The sequence below is a fragment of the Coregonus lavaretus genome, assembly GCF_964263955.1.
Source record: "Coregonus lavaretus genome assembly, chromosome: 8".
Lineage (NCBI taxonomy): Eukaryota > Metazoa > Chordata > Actinopteri > Salmoniformes > Salmonidae > Coregonus > Coregonus lavaretus.
In genome coordinates this window covers 19,345,223-19,367,075 of record NC_139995.1, presented here as the reverse complement: position 1 = coordinate 19,367,075, position 21,853 = coordinate 19,345,223, and the positions used below count along the sequence as shown (strand labels likewise).

The window sequence follows — 21,853 nt, the reverse complement described above, 5'->3', positions numbered from 1 at the left end:
AACAGAGGGCCATGGCGATCTAGATGCTCGCCGATGTAGTCTAATCATGACGGCTGTCACGATCGTCTAACATAGAGGACCAATGCGCAGCGTTGAAGGTGAACATATTTTATTACTATAAATGATCACACGATCAAAAACACAAACGAAAACGTGACGTCTACGGTTTCACACAAACCGAAATGAACAAGAAACCACAAACACAACGTGAAAGACAGATAGTTAAATATGGCTCCCAATCAGAGACAACGAGCCAACAGCTGACACTCGTTACCTCTGATTGGGAGTCACTCAAACAAAGAAATACAATAACCTAGAACCCACCACAAAACATAGAAACTAACACCCTGGCTCAACATACGAGAGTCCCCCGAGCCAGGGCGTGACAGTACCCCCCCCTAAAGGCGCGGACTCCGACCGCGCCAACGAAACACAACAGGGGAGGGACCGGGTGGGCACTCCGCCTAGGCGGCGGATCCGGCTCCAGTGGAACAGGCACGTGCCGTGCCGGACCGACGACGCACACCACTGGCTTGGTGTGGGGAACAGGCACGGGCCGTGCTGCACTGACGACGCACACCACTGGCTTGGTGTGGGGAGCAGGAGCGGGCCGGACAGGGCTGACGAACCGCCCCACAGACTTGGTGCTGGGAGCAGGAATGAGCCGGACCGGGCTGGCGACGCGCACCACAGACCTGGTGCGGAGAGCAGGAACGGGCAGAGCCGGGCTGACGAGACGCACCACAGACTTGACGCGGGGAGCAGGAATGGGCCGGACCGGGCTGGCGACGCGCACCACAGACCTGGTGCGGAGAGCAGGAACGGGCAGAGCCGGGCTGACGAGACGCACCACAGGCTTGATGCGGGGAGCAGGAATGGGCCGGACCGGGCTGGCGACGCGCACCACAGACCTGGTGCGGGGAGCAGGAACGGGCAGAGCCGGGCTGACGAGACGCACCACAGACTTGATGCGGGGAGCAGGAATGGGCCGGACTGGGCTGGCGACGCGCACCGCAGGTTCGGTGCGGGGAGCAGGAATAGACCGAACCGTACTGGGGACACACACCACTGGCTCCACACCGGGATCTGGAACGGGCCGGACCGGACTGGCAACACACGCCAGTACCTCTCGCCGTGCCTCCACACCTTCCATCCCCTCTTCTACCAGTGGCCCCCGTAACCCGGCGGCCTTCTCCGGCAACCCACTGGACCGCTCTATCGCGGCCTCCTGCTGGTCCGCCGTCGTGAGCCCCCCCCTAAAAATTTTCGGGCCGTCTCTCCTACCCGTGGACCACGTCTCCATATCCCTCGCCAGCTTCTCGCCCTTCTGCCATAATGTCAAGCCCTTGTCTTCCTCCCTCGGCTTGACCCAGTCCAGGAGGCGAAGGAGATCTGTGAGGGATCTCCCTGGCGACGGCTCCTGGACACGCTGCTTGGTCCCATCTTGGTGGTTTCTTCTGTCACGATCGTCTAACATAGAGGACCAATGCGCAGCGTTGAAGGTGAACATATTTTATTACTATAAATGATCACACGATCAAAAACACAAACGAAAACGTGACGTCTACGGTTTCACACAAACCGAAATGAACAAGAAACCACAAACACAACGTGAAAGACAGATAGTTAAATATGGCTCCCAATCAGAGACAACGAGCCAACAGCTGACACTCGTTACCTCTGATTGGGAGTCACTCAAACAAAGAAATACAATAACCTAGAACCCACCACAAAACATAGAAACTAACACCCTGGCTCAACATACGAGAGTCCCCCGAGCCAGGGCGTGACAACGGCGCCTCGCTTGCCTCTCTTTTGCTGCTGCTTCCTCTTTCGAATCACAGGGATCAGGGCCTGGTCTGGGGTAAGCATAACATCAATAGCTGCTGACTCATTGAAGTAGAAATCTTCATCCAAATCAAGGTTAGTGATCAAGGTTCTGATGTCCAGCTGTTTTCAGTCATAGGAAATGATGGCGGAAACATTATGTAAAAAAACATTAGAGAATTGCTCAGGAGTCTGTAAGACGGCTGGTATCCACTGCAGTGCAATCTTTTTACATGAAAAGTAAGACCTGCATTAATCATAAATAACATCATATATATAGGAAGTATAACATTCAATGATGTGGCATGTACACAGGCAGGACTACATGTCCCATGCTTTAAAGCTCTAAATATAGTCCAGAAAATACCCAGTTTTACATCCTCATATCCTTCTAGGGGTTTGGGGGAGAAGGGGAGGGTGCTTTTTCAGTTAGGCCAGTGTAAAGGTCAGCCCCCACCCTCAAAGAAACACACACACCTATACACTCCAAGAGACCTTTGTCTGAACCGAGCTGCTGTCACGACTTCCACCGAGGCTGCCTCCTCTCCTTGTTCGGGCAGGCTTCGGCGTTCGTCGTCACCGGCCTTCTAGCCACTGCCGCTCCTCATCTCATCATTCCATTTGTTTTGTCTTGTTTATTACACACACCTGGTTCATATCCCCTCATCAGTACCTGTATAAGTGTTCCTTCTGCCCCCTTGTCTTTGTGTGTGATTGTTTATTGTGGAGGTTCGATTAGCTCGGTGGAGTTCTTTGTTATTTTGTATCGCCGGGTTATTTTCACCCGTGTGCTTCGTTGTTTTCCAGTGCACCTGTTTTCCGCACGGAAGTGTTTGACGCATTGCTGCGTACTACTGTGTTCGGATTAAACCTTTTATTCTGTGATTTGCCCTCCTGCGCCTGACGCCTTCAAATCACCCATCACAGAATCACACACCCGTCATGGAGTCAGCAGGAGAAGCGAACATGCCAGGAGTCGTGGCACGGGTCCGGGAGCATTCTGATATGCTAGCCAGCTTGGGAGAAGCGATGGATCGGGTTCTCCAGGTCGCCTGGAGAGGAGAGGACCCGATCCTTCGAGACCAGTTGAGTGACCGGATACAGCCACCCACACCCCAGCACCCAGAGGGATTCAACTATACCGACCAAGGGAGTATGACGAAACAGCTGCCCGCTGCCAGGGATTCCTCCTGCAGCTGGACCTCTACTTCACAACCGTCAGCCCGGCTCCATCGGAGCCTCTCGGGGAAAGCCCTGGAGTGGGCCAACGTGGTTTGGAGTGAAGGAGGAGCCGTGTTGGACAACTACGGTGAGTTCGCTCGCCTCTTCCGGGCAGTCTTCGACCACCCGCCCGAAGGTAGAGAGGCGGGCGAGCGGCTGGTCCACCTGAGGCAGGGGACGAAAACCGCGCAGGACTTCACCCTGGAGTTTTGGACTCTAGTGGCTGGGTCAGGGTGGAACGAGCGGGCCATCATCGACCACTTCCGATGCCATCTACTAGAGGACGTCCGAAGGGAGCTAGCCAGCCAGGACACCATGTTGTCCTTCAATTAACTGGTGGACATGGCCATCCGGTTGGACAACCTGCTGGCTGCTAGAGAACGTCCTGGAAGGTGCCTGCCCATTGGCCGCAGAAGGTTCTCACCGGGTGGTGGCGATAGTGTCAGGGTAGGTGTCTAGGTGTTTCCGTTGGTGCAACCACAGTCCCGGTGAGGGATATCCTCAATTCCTCCCTGTTCCGGGATTTCCACCGTCGCCATCTGGCTCACCCTGCTCTGCGTCCTCCTGGTCATCCCCAAGGCCGGTGTCGGCGCACTGCTGGAGTTGCACGTCAAGGGGGGGGGGGTACTGTCACGACTTCCTCCTAGGCTGCCTCCTCTCCTTGTTCGGGCAGGCTTCGGCATTCGTCGTCACCAGCCTTCTAGCCACTGCCGCTCCTCATCTCACCATTCCATTTGTTTGGTCTTGTTTACTACACACACCTGGCTCATATCCCCTCATCAGTACCTGTATAAGTGTTCCCTCTGCCCCCTTGTCTTTGTGTGTGATTGTTTATTGTGGAGGTTCGATTAGCTCGGTGGAGCTCTTTGTTATTTTGTATCGCCGGGTTATTTTCACCCGTGTGCTTCGTTGTTTTCCAGTGCGCCTGTTTTCCGCACGGAAGTGTTTGACGCATTGCTGCGTACTACTGTGTTCGGATTAAACCTTTTATTCTGTGATTTGCCCTCCTGTGCCTGACTCCTTCAAATCATTCATCACAGCTGCACTTCCTTTCATCTTTCCTCCCTGTCTCCCTAACTCCACTCTGTGTGGGGAAATGCCAACTACCTTTTGATTCTGCTAATTCAATTTGATAGAAAAACAAATACATGGAGGGAGTAGGAGAGGGAGAAGATAAATAATTGGGAGTGGGAGGGATGGAGATGTTGTAGAGAGCCAGACTATGGGGTTTGTGGGAGAGAGGGGAGGTGGGGGGAGGTGGGAGGAGGTGGGTGAAGGCAGAGAGGGGTATAGGGAAGGAAAGAGATCTGGAGGATGAGGGAGGGAGTGCGGGACAGAGGGGACATGAAAGTCCCAGGTTGAAGACTCATAAAGCTCTCAGAACTCTGATGACTATGACTACCATCTTCACCCTGCTCTTCATCTGAGGTCATCTTCCATCTTCATCTATCTTCATGTAGCTTTGCTGCTGTAGTTTAATGCTATCTTGGGGGTGAAGGTAAAATTAGCTGTAAATACTTTATCGTTATTATAAACTACCGGTCAAAAGTTTTAGAACACCTACTCATTCAAGGGTTTTTCTTTATTTTTACTATTTTCCACATTGTGGAATAATAGTGAAGACATCCAAACTATGAAATAACACATATGGAATCATGTAGTAACCAAAAATGTGTTAAACAAATCAAAATATATTTTATATTTGAGATTCTTCAAATAGCCACCCTTTGCCTTGATGACAGCTTTGCACGCTCTTGGCATTCTCTCAACCAGCTTCACCTGGAATGCTTTTCCAACAGTCTTGAAGGAGTTCCCACATATGCTGAGCACTTGTTGGTTGCTTTTCCTTCACTCTGCGGTCCGACTCATCCCAAACCATCTCAGTTTGGTTGAGGTCGGGGGATTGTGGTGGCCAGGTCATCTGATGCAGCACTCCATCACTCTCCTTCTTGGTAAAATAGCCCTTACACAGCCTGGAGGTGTGTTGGGTCATTGTCCTGTTGAAAAACAAATGATAGTCCCACTAAGCCCAAACCAGATGGGATGGCGTATCGCTGCAGAATGCTGTGGTAGCCATGCTGGTTAAGTGTGCCTTGAATTTTAAATAAGTAACAGACAGTGTCACCAGCAAAAGCACCCCCACACCATAACACCTCCTCCTCCATGCTTTACGGTGGGAAAAACACATGTGGAGATTATCCGTTCATCCACACCGCGTCTCACAAAGACACAGCGGTTGGAACCAAAAATCTCAAGTTTGGACTCCAGACCAAAGGACAAATTTCCACCGGTCTAATGTCCATTGCTCGTATTTCTTAGCCCAAGCAAGTCTCTTCTTCTTATTGGTGTCATTTAGTAGTGGTTTCTTTGCAGCAATTCGACCATGAAGGCCTGATTCACACAGTCTCCTCTGAACAGTTGATGTTGAGATGTGTCTGTTACTTGAACTCTGTGAAGCATTTATTTGGGCTGCAATTTCTGAGGCTGGTAACTCTAATGAACTTATCTTCTGCAGCAGAGGTAACTCTGGGACTTCCATTCCTGTGGCGGTCCTCATGAGAGCCAGTTTCATCATAGCACTTGATGGTTTTTGCGACTGCACTTGAATAAACTTTTTAAGTTCTTGAAATTGTCCATATTGACTGACCTTCATGTGTTAAAGTAATGATGGACTGTCGTTTCTCTTTGCTTATTTGAGCTGTTCTTGCCATAATATGGACTTGGTCTTTTATCAAATAGGGCTATCTTCTGTATACCCCCTCTACCTTGTCACAACACAACTGATTGGCTCAAACGCATTAAGAAGGGAAGAAATTCCACAAATGAACTTTTAAGAAGGCACACCTGTTAATTGAAATGCATTCCAGGTGACTGGTTGAGAGAATGCCAAGAGTGTTCAAAGCTGTTCTCAAGGCAAAGGGTGGCTATTTGAAGAATCTCAAATATAAAATATATTTTGATTTGTTTAACACTTTTTTTTTACTACATGATTCCATATTTGTTATTTCATAGTTTTGATGTCTTCACTATTATTCTACAATGTAGAAAATGGTAAAAATAAAGAAAAACCCTTGAATGAGTAGGTGTTCTAAAACTTTTGACCGGTAGTGTAGTTGTTCTTTTTTTTGACCGGTAGTGTTTTTGACCGGTAGTGTAGTGTATCGTATAACAGCTTTTGATCCTGTTATTATCTTTCTTAGAGAGATAAGTTCCTTAAAGGTTTTGTCCAATGGGGTCATGTCACATGTTTATTATGTGCATCCACTCAGGTTTAAAAGGTGTCAAGGAGCCAATAATTCTGAAGGGGAACCAATGACTATCACTAGATCAAACCCTCACTCTCGATGAGTATAGCGTCTGCTACCCATACCAGTGCAACCCTCTCTCTCCATGCAGCAGGACAGAGCAGCTGTCTCCCTCTCTCCTGTCTCTCCTGTCTCTTAGACTCTGGCAGACTGCTGTATTATTTTTGGGAGGACTTCTCTTTCCCTCTGGAGGGCCTCATTGAGGAGGGCTGGAACTCAGGCTCTAGTTCTGGGGCTCAGACATCTTTACACACTCGTCACTGGAAATCACCATGTATTGGTAGTGGCTGTGGTCAGATTCCCTGCCCCCCTTATAATGTAAAGCACTTTGAGCACTTTAGAATGCCCTTTGTGAATGCAATACATTATATTAATTCATATTTGAACATGTTTGTGTAGCTACATGGCTTTATTTACAGTTTTTCTCGATTGCTAAGACACATTTCTTGAAAGCTGCTCTCCTTTTCTCTTAACTGTGAACACAAAACCCAATTTTCAAGCTACATTCACAAAACCTCAGACTCTTCTTGCAAAACCAAACTTTCACCTCAAAACAGTTCAATCTGTGCTCAAAACTGAACTATGTTGTCAAATCGTGCCCCGAGTCAATCAAAATAAAAAACACTACTGAACAGTCACTAAACACTACGTAGAAAAATAGAAAACACAATGCTCAGGACATGAAGCTGGAGAAATAAATGTTTATTGTTCACTGTAGGCTAAATGCATGTTGCAAAACAAAAAAAAACGGTGCATTTAGCACTTGTACAAAAAGACAAAACAGAAATCTTGTGCATTTACATGTAGCACTTGTAAAAACAAACAGAAATCTTATGCGTTTGCCACTTGTGTACAGTAAGCCCATGTAAAAATAAAGTACAAAAATATACAAATAAGTGCATTACTCAGCCACAGCATCATGTCTCCGTACTGGGTCAGGCCACAGGACTTCATCCACATCACAGGCCACATTTTGTCTGGCCAGGCAACGGGGGAAAAAACCCATGGCATGCCGTATCCAGGCTTGGCATGCCTCCACACCTATGTCACCACAGGCAAGTCCCATGGCTTGCAGGAGATTTACCCTGGTGTAAGGTTGCCGTTCATATACCTTCCACCGCCATGAGGAGAATAATTCCTCAATAGGGTTTAGGAAAGGGGAGTACGGTGGAAGGCAAAGATTGATAAAACCTTGGTTCATATTGTACCACTCTCTAACCTGGAGGGCTCTGTGAAAACTCACATTGTCCCAAACAACAACATAGATGGGATGCTCATCCTGCTGCCCTAACAAAGCATCTCGCATGTGATTGAGGAAAATGAGGAGCTGGTGAGTGTTGTAGGGCCCCAGGTTGGCATGATGGTGGACAACCCCATGATTGCTGATGGCAGCACATAATGTGACATTGCCACCATGCTGCCCAGGAACACCAACAATGGCCCGATGGCCAATCACATTACGGCCTCTCCTTCTCCTTTTGGTGAGATTAAACCCAGCTTCATCCATGTAGATGTATTGATGGGGTCTTTCCATTGCATCCAGTTGAAAAACCCTCTGTAGAAATAGATATCGTTTTGTAAGTGATATGGAAAAAGTGATTTAGGCCACTACAGTAAATCACTACTTAGAGTAATCAACATTGAATGTGTCTGGATATATGCCAACCTGTACATACTGGAATCTTTGCTCTTTGACTCTGTCTGAGTTGCGATTAAAGGGCACTCTGTATAGCTGTTTCATGCGCAGTCTGTTGCGCTTGAGGACACGATCAACAGTAGAGAGGCTGACACTGTTGATACCCTCAAAATGTAAATGGTCCTCAATGATCTTCTGCTGAATTTCGCTCAGTTTAATGGCATTGTTCTCACGGACCATATCAACAATTAGGGTCTCTTGGTGTGGGGAGAACATACCTGTCCTCCCACCCCCATGTGGCAGTCTTTCAATTCTACAAAAAGAGAACATGGAGTTACAAAAAATATACATGGAATACTAGGCCTACAAACAGTTAGACCAACCCTCCATTACAATACTAGTACATTGGTACAGTGATGTACTGAAACATATATTTACTTACAGTATACTGTGGTACAGTATATAGTATGTCATACAGTAATTGCTGTCAACATTTACATACTGTACTATAATGTCAAAAAAAGGTAATTACCTGTTCTCTTCTCTAAATCTTCGGATTATGGTGGGCACAGTGAATCTACTGATGTTTGGTTGTACCCTTTGTCCAGCCTCCCTCATGCTCATACCATGGACAAGAACATGGTCAATCACAGTAGCTCTGATTTCATCAGATATTACTGTTCTTTGTCTTCGCTGACCACCTCGACCACCTCGACCTCCTCTCACACGAACTCTTCCTCTCAGATTTCTATCCATTGTAGGGCCTCACAAACCAGTGCTCTCTGAACTGGCTTACTGTATATGTTCCCTCACATCATTAGCCACAAGTGTGATCAATTTTGAGTTGTTGTGTTCAAGTGGTGACACATGTGCTCTAATTGTGTTTGACTTTTGTCACCTGTGCTCACCATTATGCAGCACGGGTGCATCACAATGAAAATGTGTTGGCAAGTTATGTCTAAACAGGTGAAAAGTGCTTATGGTTTTGCCAAAAGAGTGATTGATTCAATCAGTGGGTTCAGGCAACTGAGCATTTGGTTCAGACAATAGGGTTTAGTGTTTTAGCAATTGAGAAAAACTGTATTATAGACTGATGATGCAGAGTTATTTTTCTTCCATTTTACATAACATACCAATTCCCATAGAAACAAAGCTGATAGTACTACACAGTGTAACAGGGTGGGTAGTGTTATGGTCTAAGTTCGGATAGGGTGGCACTAGTTCTGTTTGATGGCGTCTGTCCAGGACCTGTTTGTCATGGCCAAGGGTGTGTGAGGGCAGCTAGGTGGTCAGTGAGGATGACCTTGAATTGGCCCTAATCGGCCCGACTCATTAGCTGCTGGCTCTGCTGATGGTTTCCTCTGTTCCTCCGTTTAGCTTAATGGTTAGAGTGAGAGTGAGAGAGAGAGAGAGAGAGAGAGAGAGAGAGAGAGAGAGAGAGAGAGAGAGAGAGAGAGAGAGAGAGAGAGAGAGAGAGAGAGAGAGAGAGAGAGAGAGAGAGAGAGAGAGAGAGAGAGAGAGAGAGAGAGAGAGAGAGAGAGAGAGAGAGAGAGAGAGAGAGAAGGCAGAAGAGAGACAGGGTGGCAGTGAAAGAGGGCAGGAGCCCTGTTTATACCTGATTCTAACATGCGGCCTTAGTCCTGATCTTGTCCACATTCTGATTGTGTGTAGACAATTAAAAGACGTATTGTGATCAGATCTTATAAGGGTGAACAGACAAGATCAGGACAAAACCGGGACAAAGGAAGCATGTTAACGGCAGGTATAAACAGGGCTAGAGAGAGACAAAACAGCAGACAGAGGGAGAGAGAGTTGAGAGCTATTTCCTGCAGTCCTCAGCTGCGAGCACATCTGTGTGTGAGGGGTCCAAACAGCCTCCCATGTGTTTGCTTAGAGGTCGCCTGATTGCCTTTCCTTCCTCTTTTCTCTCCCACTAAAGACCTGCTGTCCTTCCTCTCACTCCAATCACCGCGCTGCAGCCCAGAAAGGGGCATTCTGGGAGAGGGACACGAGGAATGGAGATGGAAATAAGGGAGGAATACAGTTTTTTTCAATCGCTTTGGTGCTATTTTCACAAATATGTGGTGGATTTTCTAAACTCTTAGTACAAAACTCCAAACTGTTAATACTTGTAACGCAGCAAGTCTTGTATTCAAAACAATTTATTGTGCATTTATTTTGTTTGGAGACATCTTTTACTGCACAGCCATTCATCCAAAATATAGGTTTACCGTAAAATACCATAAGAACATCGATTTAATCCCCAAAAACACACAACAGCCAGTTAATTCAATTTTTTTAAATGCAAGATACGTTTAAAAATGGTCCTTTGAATGCAATATGCTACAGTACTCTAAATTACAGTACATTGCACTGTTCACATTAGGCAATACTACCCATTAGAATTCACTGAACATCACATTTCCATCATTTCTATCCCATGTGTGATCAAAGATGTGACCATTGAAGACATATTTCACAATGTAATCAAACAAAATAAATGAAAGAAACATAATGTTTAGCAGGCACTAGTTTGCATCAAGCCTGTCTTGAGCATTTGGCCGTAAGTTCTCATCGAAATCGCAGTAAATGTCTTCATTGTTCATGCACCTGGGGAAAAAGCCTGACATAGGTCTGGATTGAAATCGTTTTATTCCTCATCCATGGCCTGAAGGAGGGTGGTACGCTCATGGGGATGGCAATCATACATCTTCCACCTATATTGTAATCGCGTATTGTATTTTACAGTATTGTATTGTACTTGTGTATTGTAGTGGTCCTGTACGTGGCCCAGTTCATAAGAGCATGGCTCTAGCAACACCAGAGTTGTGGGTTCGATTCCCACTGGGGTCACATACCACAATGTGTGGACTGTTTTCACGTTGGATAAAAGTGTCTGCTACGTAAATGGCATATTTTTACGGTATTACAGTACTCTATTTGCCAATACAATTTTTGTAAAGCAGTGTGAAACATAAGCAAACCAGTTTAAAATCTATTTGAACAAATGGTTAAGTGATTATCAATTAAGAGCAGTCGGACTAAGTAATAGTAAAATGTATTTTAACAAATGAGAAGACAATCATATCAAAAGTAATGTGAGCGTTGTATTGTGAAAAGCAAATTACTTCATATGAACATGTATTGCCATATGAAAATTTGGTGAAAAAGTGACTGTGATTTTGTGTGTTGTACTTGTCAATTGAAAATGTGCTTAGAGTTTTTAAACAACTGCCTTTTTGATGATCTTTTTTGAGTTTTGTACTAAGTGTTGTGAAAATGTACCACATACTGTACTTGTGAAAATTGCACCAAAGCGATAGAAAAAAACTGTAATATGAACCGAAAATGTGTATTTATGTAGAAGGACATGTGTGCACGTTAGTGTGTGACGTGGGAGCCCTTAGCTCACCCTGGGTTTGGAGACTGCTGTCTGGGTCACACTGGGGCACCCTGGGGCCTGAGATCCACAAAGAAGCCTTCTATAAACAGCAGCACATCACTCAGGGGAGGAGCACAACAAAACCATTACCACGCTTTGGGGATCATAGAGCTGGCTTCATTATATCTGATATCACTTAGAAATATAGCAGAAATCAAGACCTCTTCACCGACACTGGAATTCACTCTGACACTCCAATAGACAGAGAGAGAGAGACAGTGAGAGCGAGACAGAGACACGATACATTTCATGTTTCAAGGACTCAGTGACATTATTTAGTATTCAAACTTTATTTCCTTTATTTTGTGAGATGGAAAATGATAAAAACGTACAGCTCAGGAACAATGTCTCGTCTAACATAAGTCAGTGTTCTTTTCTTTACATAATAACAATGAAATTATAATCGTAACAATATCCTTGTGTTCTGAAGAAAGCAAAAAGAGTGAAAATAAATTATCATAACAAGTATAACATCAATTATAACAACAATAATAACAATTATTAACTTTATATAAACTTTCTGTTTGCTTGCTTATTTTTTCCATAACGTCCAGGGGGACCAGGTGGGTGGTGTGTATTCCAGCATGTGAGGGGTGATGGGGTCAGTGGTGTGTGTGTGTGTATGCATGTACATGTGTGGGGAGGCTGTTTCAGAAAGTCTCTCGTACCCACAGTGTCAACAGTCTGTCCGCAACAGCCAGCCAGGACAGAGGCGGGGGGGGGGGGGGGGGGGGGGGCTGGTCTCAGTACACTACAGAGGTTCAGGAGGGGAAAGCAGTGGTTCTCCCAATACCTCACATCTCTTCTCTCATAGGGTGGGAGGGGGTACCAAAGTGACTTAGTAAAAAAAGGCAACTTTAAGGGAGCAACTCAACACGCCCATGTTCGGCTTCACTTTCACCCTCTCACGTTCTCTCTCCCTTCAGTCACGTCTCCTCTCCATAATTCTCTCAATGAGGCCAGGCAAAACAAAGTCCTACTGACAGTGATCCCAATTACCCCTCTAGAAACAGAAGCAGTAGTGGTGATGATGGGGTGGAGGTGTGATGAAGGGGCTTCAGGAGGCTTCAATGCTCAGCCCAGGCCGGCGACCGTCCGGAGTGGTGGTGAGGATGGCCGAAGGAGGGGTGGATGGGAGTGGGAGTGGGCAGCATGTGTCCGGAGTGGCTGAAGGTGGGAAGGTGGCCCATGTGGGTCATGTGTCCAGCCAGGCCGGGGCCACCACCGAAGGGAGAGGACTTGTCATGCATGCATTTGGACAGCTCATCGTAGCCATCTCCGGACCGTTTGCCCCTCTTGGACTTGCTGGACATCTTGCGGTTGCGTGTCTGGATGCCCTCCTTCTTCATGGTCATTGGCCTGTTGACCTGTGGAGAGGCCAGGGAGGAGGGATGTTACTCAGACAAGCCTTGAATAATATAGGCTACTGCACATAGGCTTCATATTAATATTATGTGTGTTTCAATATCAAATAGGCTACCTGTGTTTCTTGTTTTTTTAAACTGTTCATAACTCAATTATTAATCATTGGACATTTTCTTGCACTCTCAGTGCTTTTATGTTCAACTATGTAAAGTGTAATTCGTAATTTTTGATCATTTAGAAAAATCTAAACAACTATGATTGAAAACATGTTGCCTTCTTAATAAACATGAGGAAAAAATCTGATGTGCCATAAATGTTGTGGAACAGAATTAACAGGCATTGGATAATCAAGCCACGTTAAAAGGCACGAGCCTTTTGGGCTATTGTCTTATTTAAAATCAAATAGAATTATCTCACTAAACATGAATACACGAGGACTGGAAGCCATGCTGGATCTGAAAGGGCTACTCTCAGACAAGTTCGCATCAATGTAACTCACGCGTTACCCTGACATCAATGTAACTGACGCGTTACCCTGATTGACAGTTCCACCCTCCAGCCTCCCCAGAGAGTAACACCCCCCATTGAAACAAAGATTGATTGATAAAAAGGGAAAAAACGACCGGCGGGTTCTGCTTCGCAGGGAAAGCAGGCTTTGCATCTCTTGCCCCAGCTCCTAAATCGATACAAGCTGTCCGCCCTCTTGACCAGCTTACCCAACAGTTTCTATGTAAGCGGTTAGGCTACTTACGTTGTGCAGTTTGTAGTAGAGCCCGCAGGCGTTGCACACCGGGTCGCCATTGCCGTTACGCCTCCAAAGGGTGGTGGTGGTGGTCTGACAGTTAGCGCAGCAGGTGCCAGCTCGTCTCGAAGCCGACTGAGGAGAAAAACGCAGAACGTTAATAGGCTACATTATGAATAAAGCCATTCAAATGTTAGCTGATTTGACGTTTGTATTAGCCTAGGCAACAGAGATCAACGAGGAAAGTGAACATGACATGAATACGATTATTGAAATTAACTACTATGGCCATTTCGGCGTAGCCTAAGGCATAGCCTAATGTAGGCTAGGCCTATACATTTAAAATGTTCATTCGAAATTTTGCCTATAGGATATTTCTGCATTTAAAACTTAAAACCTCTCGTTTTATAGCCTATTGTAATGTCCCACTCTCAGGGCTACATTCACAAATAACTTAAACGCCAGGCCAGCGCCAGTTAGACTCATGAAATTGCTTACAGGGAGTCATATCTGTATCGATTTAATTGAATTTATTCTGTGATTTATACAAGCTTAATTCAATTTTCCAATTTGTGCAATGCTGCAAAAGCTGTATCTCTGAAATGCGTTGTTTCTGTCTTGTACCAATTACTGCTGTCATATTTCATTTAATACAAAAATTAGATAGGGCACATTAATAATTTATGCTGTCTCTTTGCATGATTCTCCCTTGATCCAGAGAATCAAACGACCCGGACTAAAGGCGTCTATAAGACCAGGCCCCTGTCTGCCAATGCGCTTTGTGTCCATTACAGATCTATTTTTCATAGATAAGAAAAATGTAGGCTCACAATACAGTAACACTACAGCAATGTATACTGCATGTAAGCCTATGTATTTATTTTAATTAATTTAGGGTTTTATTATAGTGGTTCATGCAAAACATCCCGAATAAAAACAATGATGGCGACGGACGGAATTTAAAAAAGAGATAAAGAAAAAACGACTACTACAAAAAACACATCGCATTCCGACGCATAAAGCTTGTGCCAGTGGCAACCGAGTATGACTAACAAACAAGAGACCAAGAACATAAATCTATTTATTTTCCAATCCCCACCACCCTCCCGCCCCTCACGTTCTCTCTCTCTCTTCACACATAACTGGGTTCTACAGTGTTATGATAATCGCTTTACAGTATATGTCAAAGTCTGGCCTGCCGGGGCCATACAAAATGCAGCGGTATTTGTTGAAGGCGGAAACACCCGGGAGCCTGGCTTCCTTATCGGGCCCGGGCAGATATCCGAATAGGAAACAACTGGATTCCCTTTGAACAGAACTCTGAAAACACTTGAGCTGAAAATGCAAAGCTGCGGCCACAGACCGACCCATGGAAAATGTAATGGACTTCTCATCAGGAGAAGGAGTCAGAGGCTTATTTTCACCAAGCTGCGCTAAAATGACTTATAGCCTACTTGTTCCACTAATGCTGACAATACCGCTAATACAGTCTGTTACAATATATTTCAGAAAGAGTTATAAAAATAAAATAAAAGAAACAACATTCACAATGTTCTCCATCCCATTACATGTATCTCAATGGAAGATAGCATAGGTAAAGACAAACTCAGGCAACCGTTGCAATTTGTTAAACAATTAGGCTATTGCTTTCCAATAGGCCACCATGTGGGTTAGACTACACTTGTAAATTAAAACATGAATTTACATTTAACAACATGAGTGAATTGGGCTACAATTAGGTTATCCAACTGTTGTGTCTTTGGAACTGCATGACTGGATGATTGCATAACGAGTGTCAATTGAATTAGATAGTAAGGTATAAGCTATTGATTGAAATATTCATATTAGACCTATGTATAGTAGTATGATTTAATTCTGTCAGAACAAAAACTATTCAGATTAGCCTATCCAGAAATGAGGTGTGGCGGGTTAAAACGCCTACTGATCATAAACATGTTTAGAGGGAAACAAGGTAGAGAAGGTCCTTATATAAATAAAGTAAAACATGTTTTAGCTAAATGTAACTAACGAATTTAAAGTTTATATCAATCTAAATCCATTGCGTATTAATGCTTAAATGTTTGGAGCTACCCAAAAGTTAGCATTTGGAATGTGCCTTGAACTGCCACTGAAATTAAGTCACTTCTCACAATTTACTCTTGGGAAACTTGAATATCTTTAAAAGTTCAAGATGGTAAGTAGGCCTATCCTATACAATCAAAATGATGATTCCTAATCAGAGGTCTGAATATAAAATAAACAAATAAACCTTTTCAAAGTAATCAGGAACCAGTATAATTTGGGAAAAAATAACTTGTAATAATAACTTGTAAATTAAACATACAATAATACTTCGGCCCACCTGAGACAAGGAAAATATATAGGCAGATGTGCATTAGAAGTAACAGGGCTCAGAATACTCCTTGCTCCTAAATGCCTGTGCAGAAACACTGGACAAAGTGTTTGTGTGTGTACACTGTTTTTCACTCACTCCAGCCTAGTGATAACTTTAGCATCATGGGCATTGGGATCAGTGACAGTATCAGCAGTACCAGCACTAATGATAGCAGTTACAATGGCAACAGTAGCAGTATTGTAAAAGGCGGTGTAGAGGATCACCAGGGGGTGAGAGGGACAAACAATTCCAGGAAGATCATAGGGAAAATATAATTCTCCTGGAAATATCCTGGCGGTATCTGCTTTGTGCTCTATTTGGGCCTCCTTTCTCAGATGTGGAAGGGTAGACAGGAATGAGATGGGGACTCACCAGTCTGCGTTTGGGTTTGATGAGAGGTCTGTTCTGGCCGTTCATCTTGTGGTACAGGCCGCAGGCATTGCACAGGTAGTGGCCTGTCCCGTCCCGCCGCCACAGTGGGGTGGAGGTGGCACCGCAGTTGACACACTCGCGCCCCTCTGAGCAGAATTCAAGTGGAGGGAAGACAAAGGGAAATTTATATAATTAAAAAGTTCACACCATCAAAAGCTAAACAGTAACGGATTCACATTGAAGACAATAGCCGTCAGGAGGACACACAGGAAATCATGAGCCTATTGGAGCCACTCTTCATTAGTAGTGTAATATGAAGTCCAAGTCCCCCCTGTGAGGACAGTGTCTCAGTGTGCATATCAGTGTGCAGGTGTACCAGCCGAGAACAATCCCATATGACTGTCATTTGTACAGCTTGGTTCAGGGCGAATTGCCATGGACACAGACACCTGTATGTAAAGTGATCCAGGGTAGGAAACCCAGAGACAGCCAGGATGTGTCCAAAGGTGTCCAAACAGATGAATGTGAGACACCATCAAATTAGAGCTACATAATTCATCAGCTTAGTGAGCACACATGAGAGGAAACAGAAGAGTGTGGTGCTGGTGGTGGTATTAAATGTGGACCACATTGTGGTCGCCACCAAATAGGTGCCCATATTGTAGCTCAGTATCACTTTATATCAGCCCAGTTTCCCTTTTTCCTTTTACTGGTGCCTTTTGAAATGGTTTACTAAATATTTTAATTGTTAGGTTTCTGTTTGTGTACCTGACAGCAACTGTGACCCATTTAGTGGTGACCCTGATTGTGCTTTCCTCTTCTGGTGTGTTCAGGGTTCAAGTCTTTTCACCCACTTCTACATCTGCAGCTGCTGAAAACCAGTGGGTGTTCCATCTCTCTCTCTCTCTCTCTTACAGGTTTCACTGTGTTACAATGCACATGCTCAGTCAAATGGGCCGTTGCTAAACCTCGACCAAAATGGCCTTGTTTAATTCATGTCTCCCTCTCCCTAGAGCATCATGCCTTTATTCCTATTATAATGTCAGCAACACCCACAGTCCCACCCAAACCCGAGAAAGGGATCTGCTCTGGACAATGGCAATGCTCCTTTTGAAGTGTATTCTGAGTGTTTGACTCTCTCTCCCTGTTTTGTCAGTCCAGCAGAGGCACCAGTATCAATACAACATCGCCTTCCAGCTCCAAAAATACAAAAGCTGTTGAATTGTTGTGTAATTTGGGGAAGTTCCTTAAGGAGAGAACACTGAAATCCCACTGGCCGAGAGTATAGTAGAGAGAGTTAGGCCATTTGCCTTTCCAGAGAGGAGGTATGTAGGTGAGCGGATAGGGCTGGTTTGAGGTTATTTAAACAGGAAGCCACACTGTTGTGTAAGGTATGTGCTGACTGCAGAAATGTCATTATGGCATTTCATACAACAATCAATCACAGCTCCATCAGACTTTGGGACTGATAAGGGAATGACAGGCCTTATGTGAGATACTGATTCTGGATCTGTAAGGGGAGCTTCAAGTTCATGTGCATTTCTCTGCTGTGATAGTTACAGTGCTCTTACATACAATAATCCCTTTAAAAGATTTGTGGATATCGTTTTAATTAAAATATTTGCATAACCAATCTACCATCCACAAATTATTGAACTACTGAGCATACATCAGATAATAGCACTTTGATCTGTAGTGATAATCGAAATGAAGATGGTTGTTGCTAATATCTCTATACACTAATGAACTGTTAGAGAGACTCCACATTCAAAGTATTTTTGGACACCAGGCCCACAACATAATTAGCTTTGAGCTAATTAGTCTGAGCAAATGTAATGATAAATGTCTCCCTATGAGCTCATGTGATGGCTTGATTAACTATATAATGAACTATCTAATATTTGTATTAATTTATCTGAAGGTGATGTCCTCTTTGGTAGAACCTAAACTTCTATAAGAGTAACAGTTATTATTACAATATCATATCCTTATTATCAATTATTAATATTGTATTATGACTTTGTTGTCATTGATATGGTCATTACTACTAGTGTTAATCATCCTTTCATCTCCCTGGGCTTGATTCTTTCTCACCATCTCAGAGCACTGGGCCAAGGCCATGCTTAAAAACACAAACAGCAGGGCTCTGTCGCCTGTGACCGCGCGTCCCGACAGTGCTTTGTTAGTATTGGGGCGAGCGGTGGACCGTGGACGTCGTGATTTGTTCACTCAAGGTATACAGGATATGGCAGGAGTTGCCAGAGCGTCGTGACTCCTGCATTTTTAAGCTTGATAAAGACCAAATTTAAAAGAAAACAAGTGGAAGCGAACACTTCTGCCAAACAAGGGCATTGGTGGAATTTATTTTCAGCATCCAGCCAGCCAGCCCAGATAAACATAAACACGACCACATTAAATATGGATTCAAAACAATCATTAGGTTACCATTCGTGCAGTTTTGTAATAAAAAAAACGTTATTTTTCAATCTGGATAGGCCTGTCAGACATGTTTATTGTAGGCCTAGGCCACGTAGCACTTTCAACAGGCCTACTAATAAAAACATACACAATAAGTATTATTAAATATTCTATTGAAATATAAATCTATTCAGCACCCGCTTTAAAATAATTGTGCCTACTAGCCTATACGCCAAATAATCGACGATAAATATTTTTTTCACGTTGAATTCCGTATTTTCATTTTGGTGACTGTATGACTTTAGGCTATTATCTCCTTGCCTCGACTCAAAAGCGTTTAATCATGCTCAAGCCTGAATATTTGCGTTTCAAATATTAGTCGTTTCATGTTAAATGCTTAGTCGTTTCATTTAAGTGGATGGTGTTTACAAGTGGTGACGAATGCGATGGAACAGAGATAAGAGCCACTGCGACAGGTTTGGGGAGGAGAGAGAAGCGCTGCGGGTAAAATAACCTGAAGTTATTACAGCAACCGTTCGACAGCGAAACACTTACAGGACCACCCAATCTATTTATTGAAGATAAAAGCGTTCATAGCCCTACAAAAAAAAAGTAATTTAGAGTAGGCCAATGTTAATTATTGTTTGGGCCGAGACATAAATCCATGCACTTCCTAAGCGTTTTGACAAAACATAGGCCTAGTTTATATTGTCAAACATGGACTCCCAATATTTGTATACCTTAAAATTACACAATTAGGCTATACCAGACTCTTTATGCGCAGGGTAGCTTTGGAATAGACTTATGAAACTCACCTGAGCATGACCGGGCTTTGCTTTTACACTTCGGCGTAAAGCTGGATGAAGATCCACCCAGCAGGCTACCGGGGTGGAAAAGACTGCTGCCGTATTCGTGTGGTGTTGGGAGAGAGTATGGGTAGGTCGGGATGGGGTGGTGTGTTGCGGGAGTTTGGGCACTCATCGAAGCCAGGCTGTTGCGGAGAGGACTGCAGCCCTCCATTTTCATTCCGTCAGCCAGTGACACTTGGTATTTGATGGACTCCTTTTCGTCCATTCTCGTCGAGGTGGAGGTTGGAGAAGTAGGGCCGAGGTCCGGAGACACGTCTTTGGGAGGCGTAGGAGGGAAACTGTAGAGATGGTGCGGGCTGCAGTGGGACGCAGGGGTGAGGGAAGACACTGGAGCAGTGCTGGAGCTACTACTGCAAGGATAGCCGGAGCTAGCAGGATGCAGTCCGGGCTTGCTGAAGTGACTGACCGCCCATGCGTTATGGTGGTGGGCAGCAGAGAGGGCCGCCTTCCCGCTGTCCAGCCACGGAATGCCGGGGCTGTGGATGAGGTGTGGCCGGCAAACCTGACTCCCAAGGCGAGCTGTAAATAACAAATATTATGATTTTTTTCTAATCGAAAACGATGTGTCCAGTTCTATCACACTGCGTAAAGTGCTATCTCCTTACCTGTTGATACCAACTCCAAACTATTTAAACTCGACATTGAGGTATAATTTTCTCAGTGTAAAAGTTATTCAAATAGCCTACAGGGCACCAACTTTAAAACCACGCCATTTTACAGTCCCCAGCTAAATCTTAAACAATAGTTAGGCTACTACAGCTCCGTACCATAGACTACTTGACAAAATATTTACAAATGTAAATGTTTACGCTTATTGCAACACAATCTCTTATTGCAGAAAGCATGTAAGGGAGAAACAAAATCCACGAGGAGAAAATGGGATCAGTGTAGAGGCCTTGACTGATCTGCTATTTGCCTATGGTCTATGGCCTGCCTGTTCGTCGCTCAGTTCCAGATCTCAGACTAAAGAATGTTATTAGTAATTTTGCGGTTTTGATTTTATATCCGGGAAGTGCCTCTCTCTCTCTCTCTTTCTAGAAACCCCTGCCCCAACAGAGGGTAAATGACATACTTCCCTTTCCTCTTGCTGTCTTTTGCTAGAAATTCTAGTTTTATGATTACATGCCGTACGCCAGAGACAGCCACGCGTATGGACATCTATTCGTTACAGTATTTCAATTTACATCATTTATGTGCTCACATTTTAAATAAAATACCCTATATAGATGTATTTTTAAATACAAGGTTCTGTGTGGACGACTTTTTACTAGTAATGGAATTTTATTTACTGGCATTGGAAAGTTTTGTGCATCAAACATCACACAACTAGTTATGGCAATAATATAGGCCTACCATCGATGAGTTTTAAAGCAACCGCCTGGGTGGTTGGATACATGATGTCTTATTGTAACTATACATGTTGTCTTATTGCACCCTCTCACAATTACCTAAAGGCTATAAAGCAGATTTTAATTAATACAGTTTAGTCACAAGGCTGAGCGCGTCTTACCATGTGCCTGGCTGTATGTAACCCTGGCCCGGGAGTTGGCATAGTAGGGGTTCCCCTGAGAGTCCAAGTGGTTTAAAAACACGTCCACCTCGTCTGGGGGTAAAAGCGGCGCCATGGGCTCCATGTAGTTGTGGGTCAGGCTGTGGTGATGGGAGTCTGGGTGCTGCCCATTCAGCACGGCGTGATGATGCGCCATCCACCGAGATTGATCGGCTGCGACTTCCATACCTAAGTCGTCGATCTCTTTATCCAAGATATAACCAAAACGTCGTACTTTTTCTGAAAATATAAATTATCTTTATGTGGTCCTTCTCCTGGATTAAGCACTTTTTACAGTCCCGAAATGTGGAGAAAAGGATGGAAGTAGTGATGTCATACGGGTTTTCGGCACACACTCCTTAAGGTTATTTGCTTCAGAAATAGAATCCTTGATCCGTGTTATTGGCTCTTACTGACACCTGCAATGAAACACAACAACATTTTCAAATTTAATACACAACCTGGTGCCAGACCTTTTTGCACAACTCCTTCGGCGATGTATGCAAAATATAAGAGATTGTTGTTTTCCATATAAATTCAATCATTCCAGGAGCATTGTATAGGCTACTGAAGGCCTTTTACAAACAGCTTTCACCACAAATGTGGATTTGTTTTAAACCATTGCTGCAATGTTATACTCATAACAAATGCATCCAATCTTATTCCGTTGGGAAAAAATATTTCTTCTGAATTTACCTGTTGAATGTTTGAT

General features: G+C 44.4%; 1 protein-coding gene across 1 annotated transcript; it reads right to left on the bottom strand.

The window, feature by feature from the left end:
• Positions 1-12,498: 12,498 nt before the first annotated feature.
• LOC311133271 (GATA-binding factor 2-like) lies at positions 12,499-21,328 on the bottom strand (the record flags this gene model as incomplete). Its single annotated transcript, XM_084166759.1, has 5 exons — positions 12,499-12,798; positions 13,548-13,673; positions 16,306-16,451; positions 19,539-20,111; positions 21,103-21,328. The coding sequence occupies 5 exons, from the start codon at positions 21,326-21,328 to the stop codon at positions 12,499-12,501; spliced, it is 1,371 nt and encodes a 456-aa protein (XP_084022885.1).
• Positions 21,329-21,853: the final 525 nt, after the last annotated feature.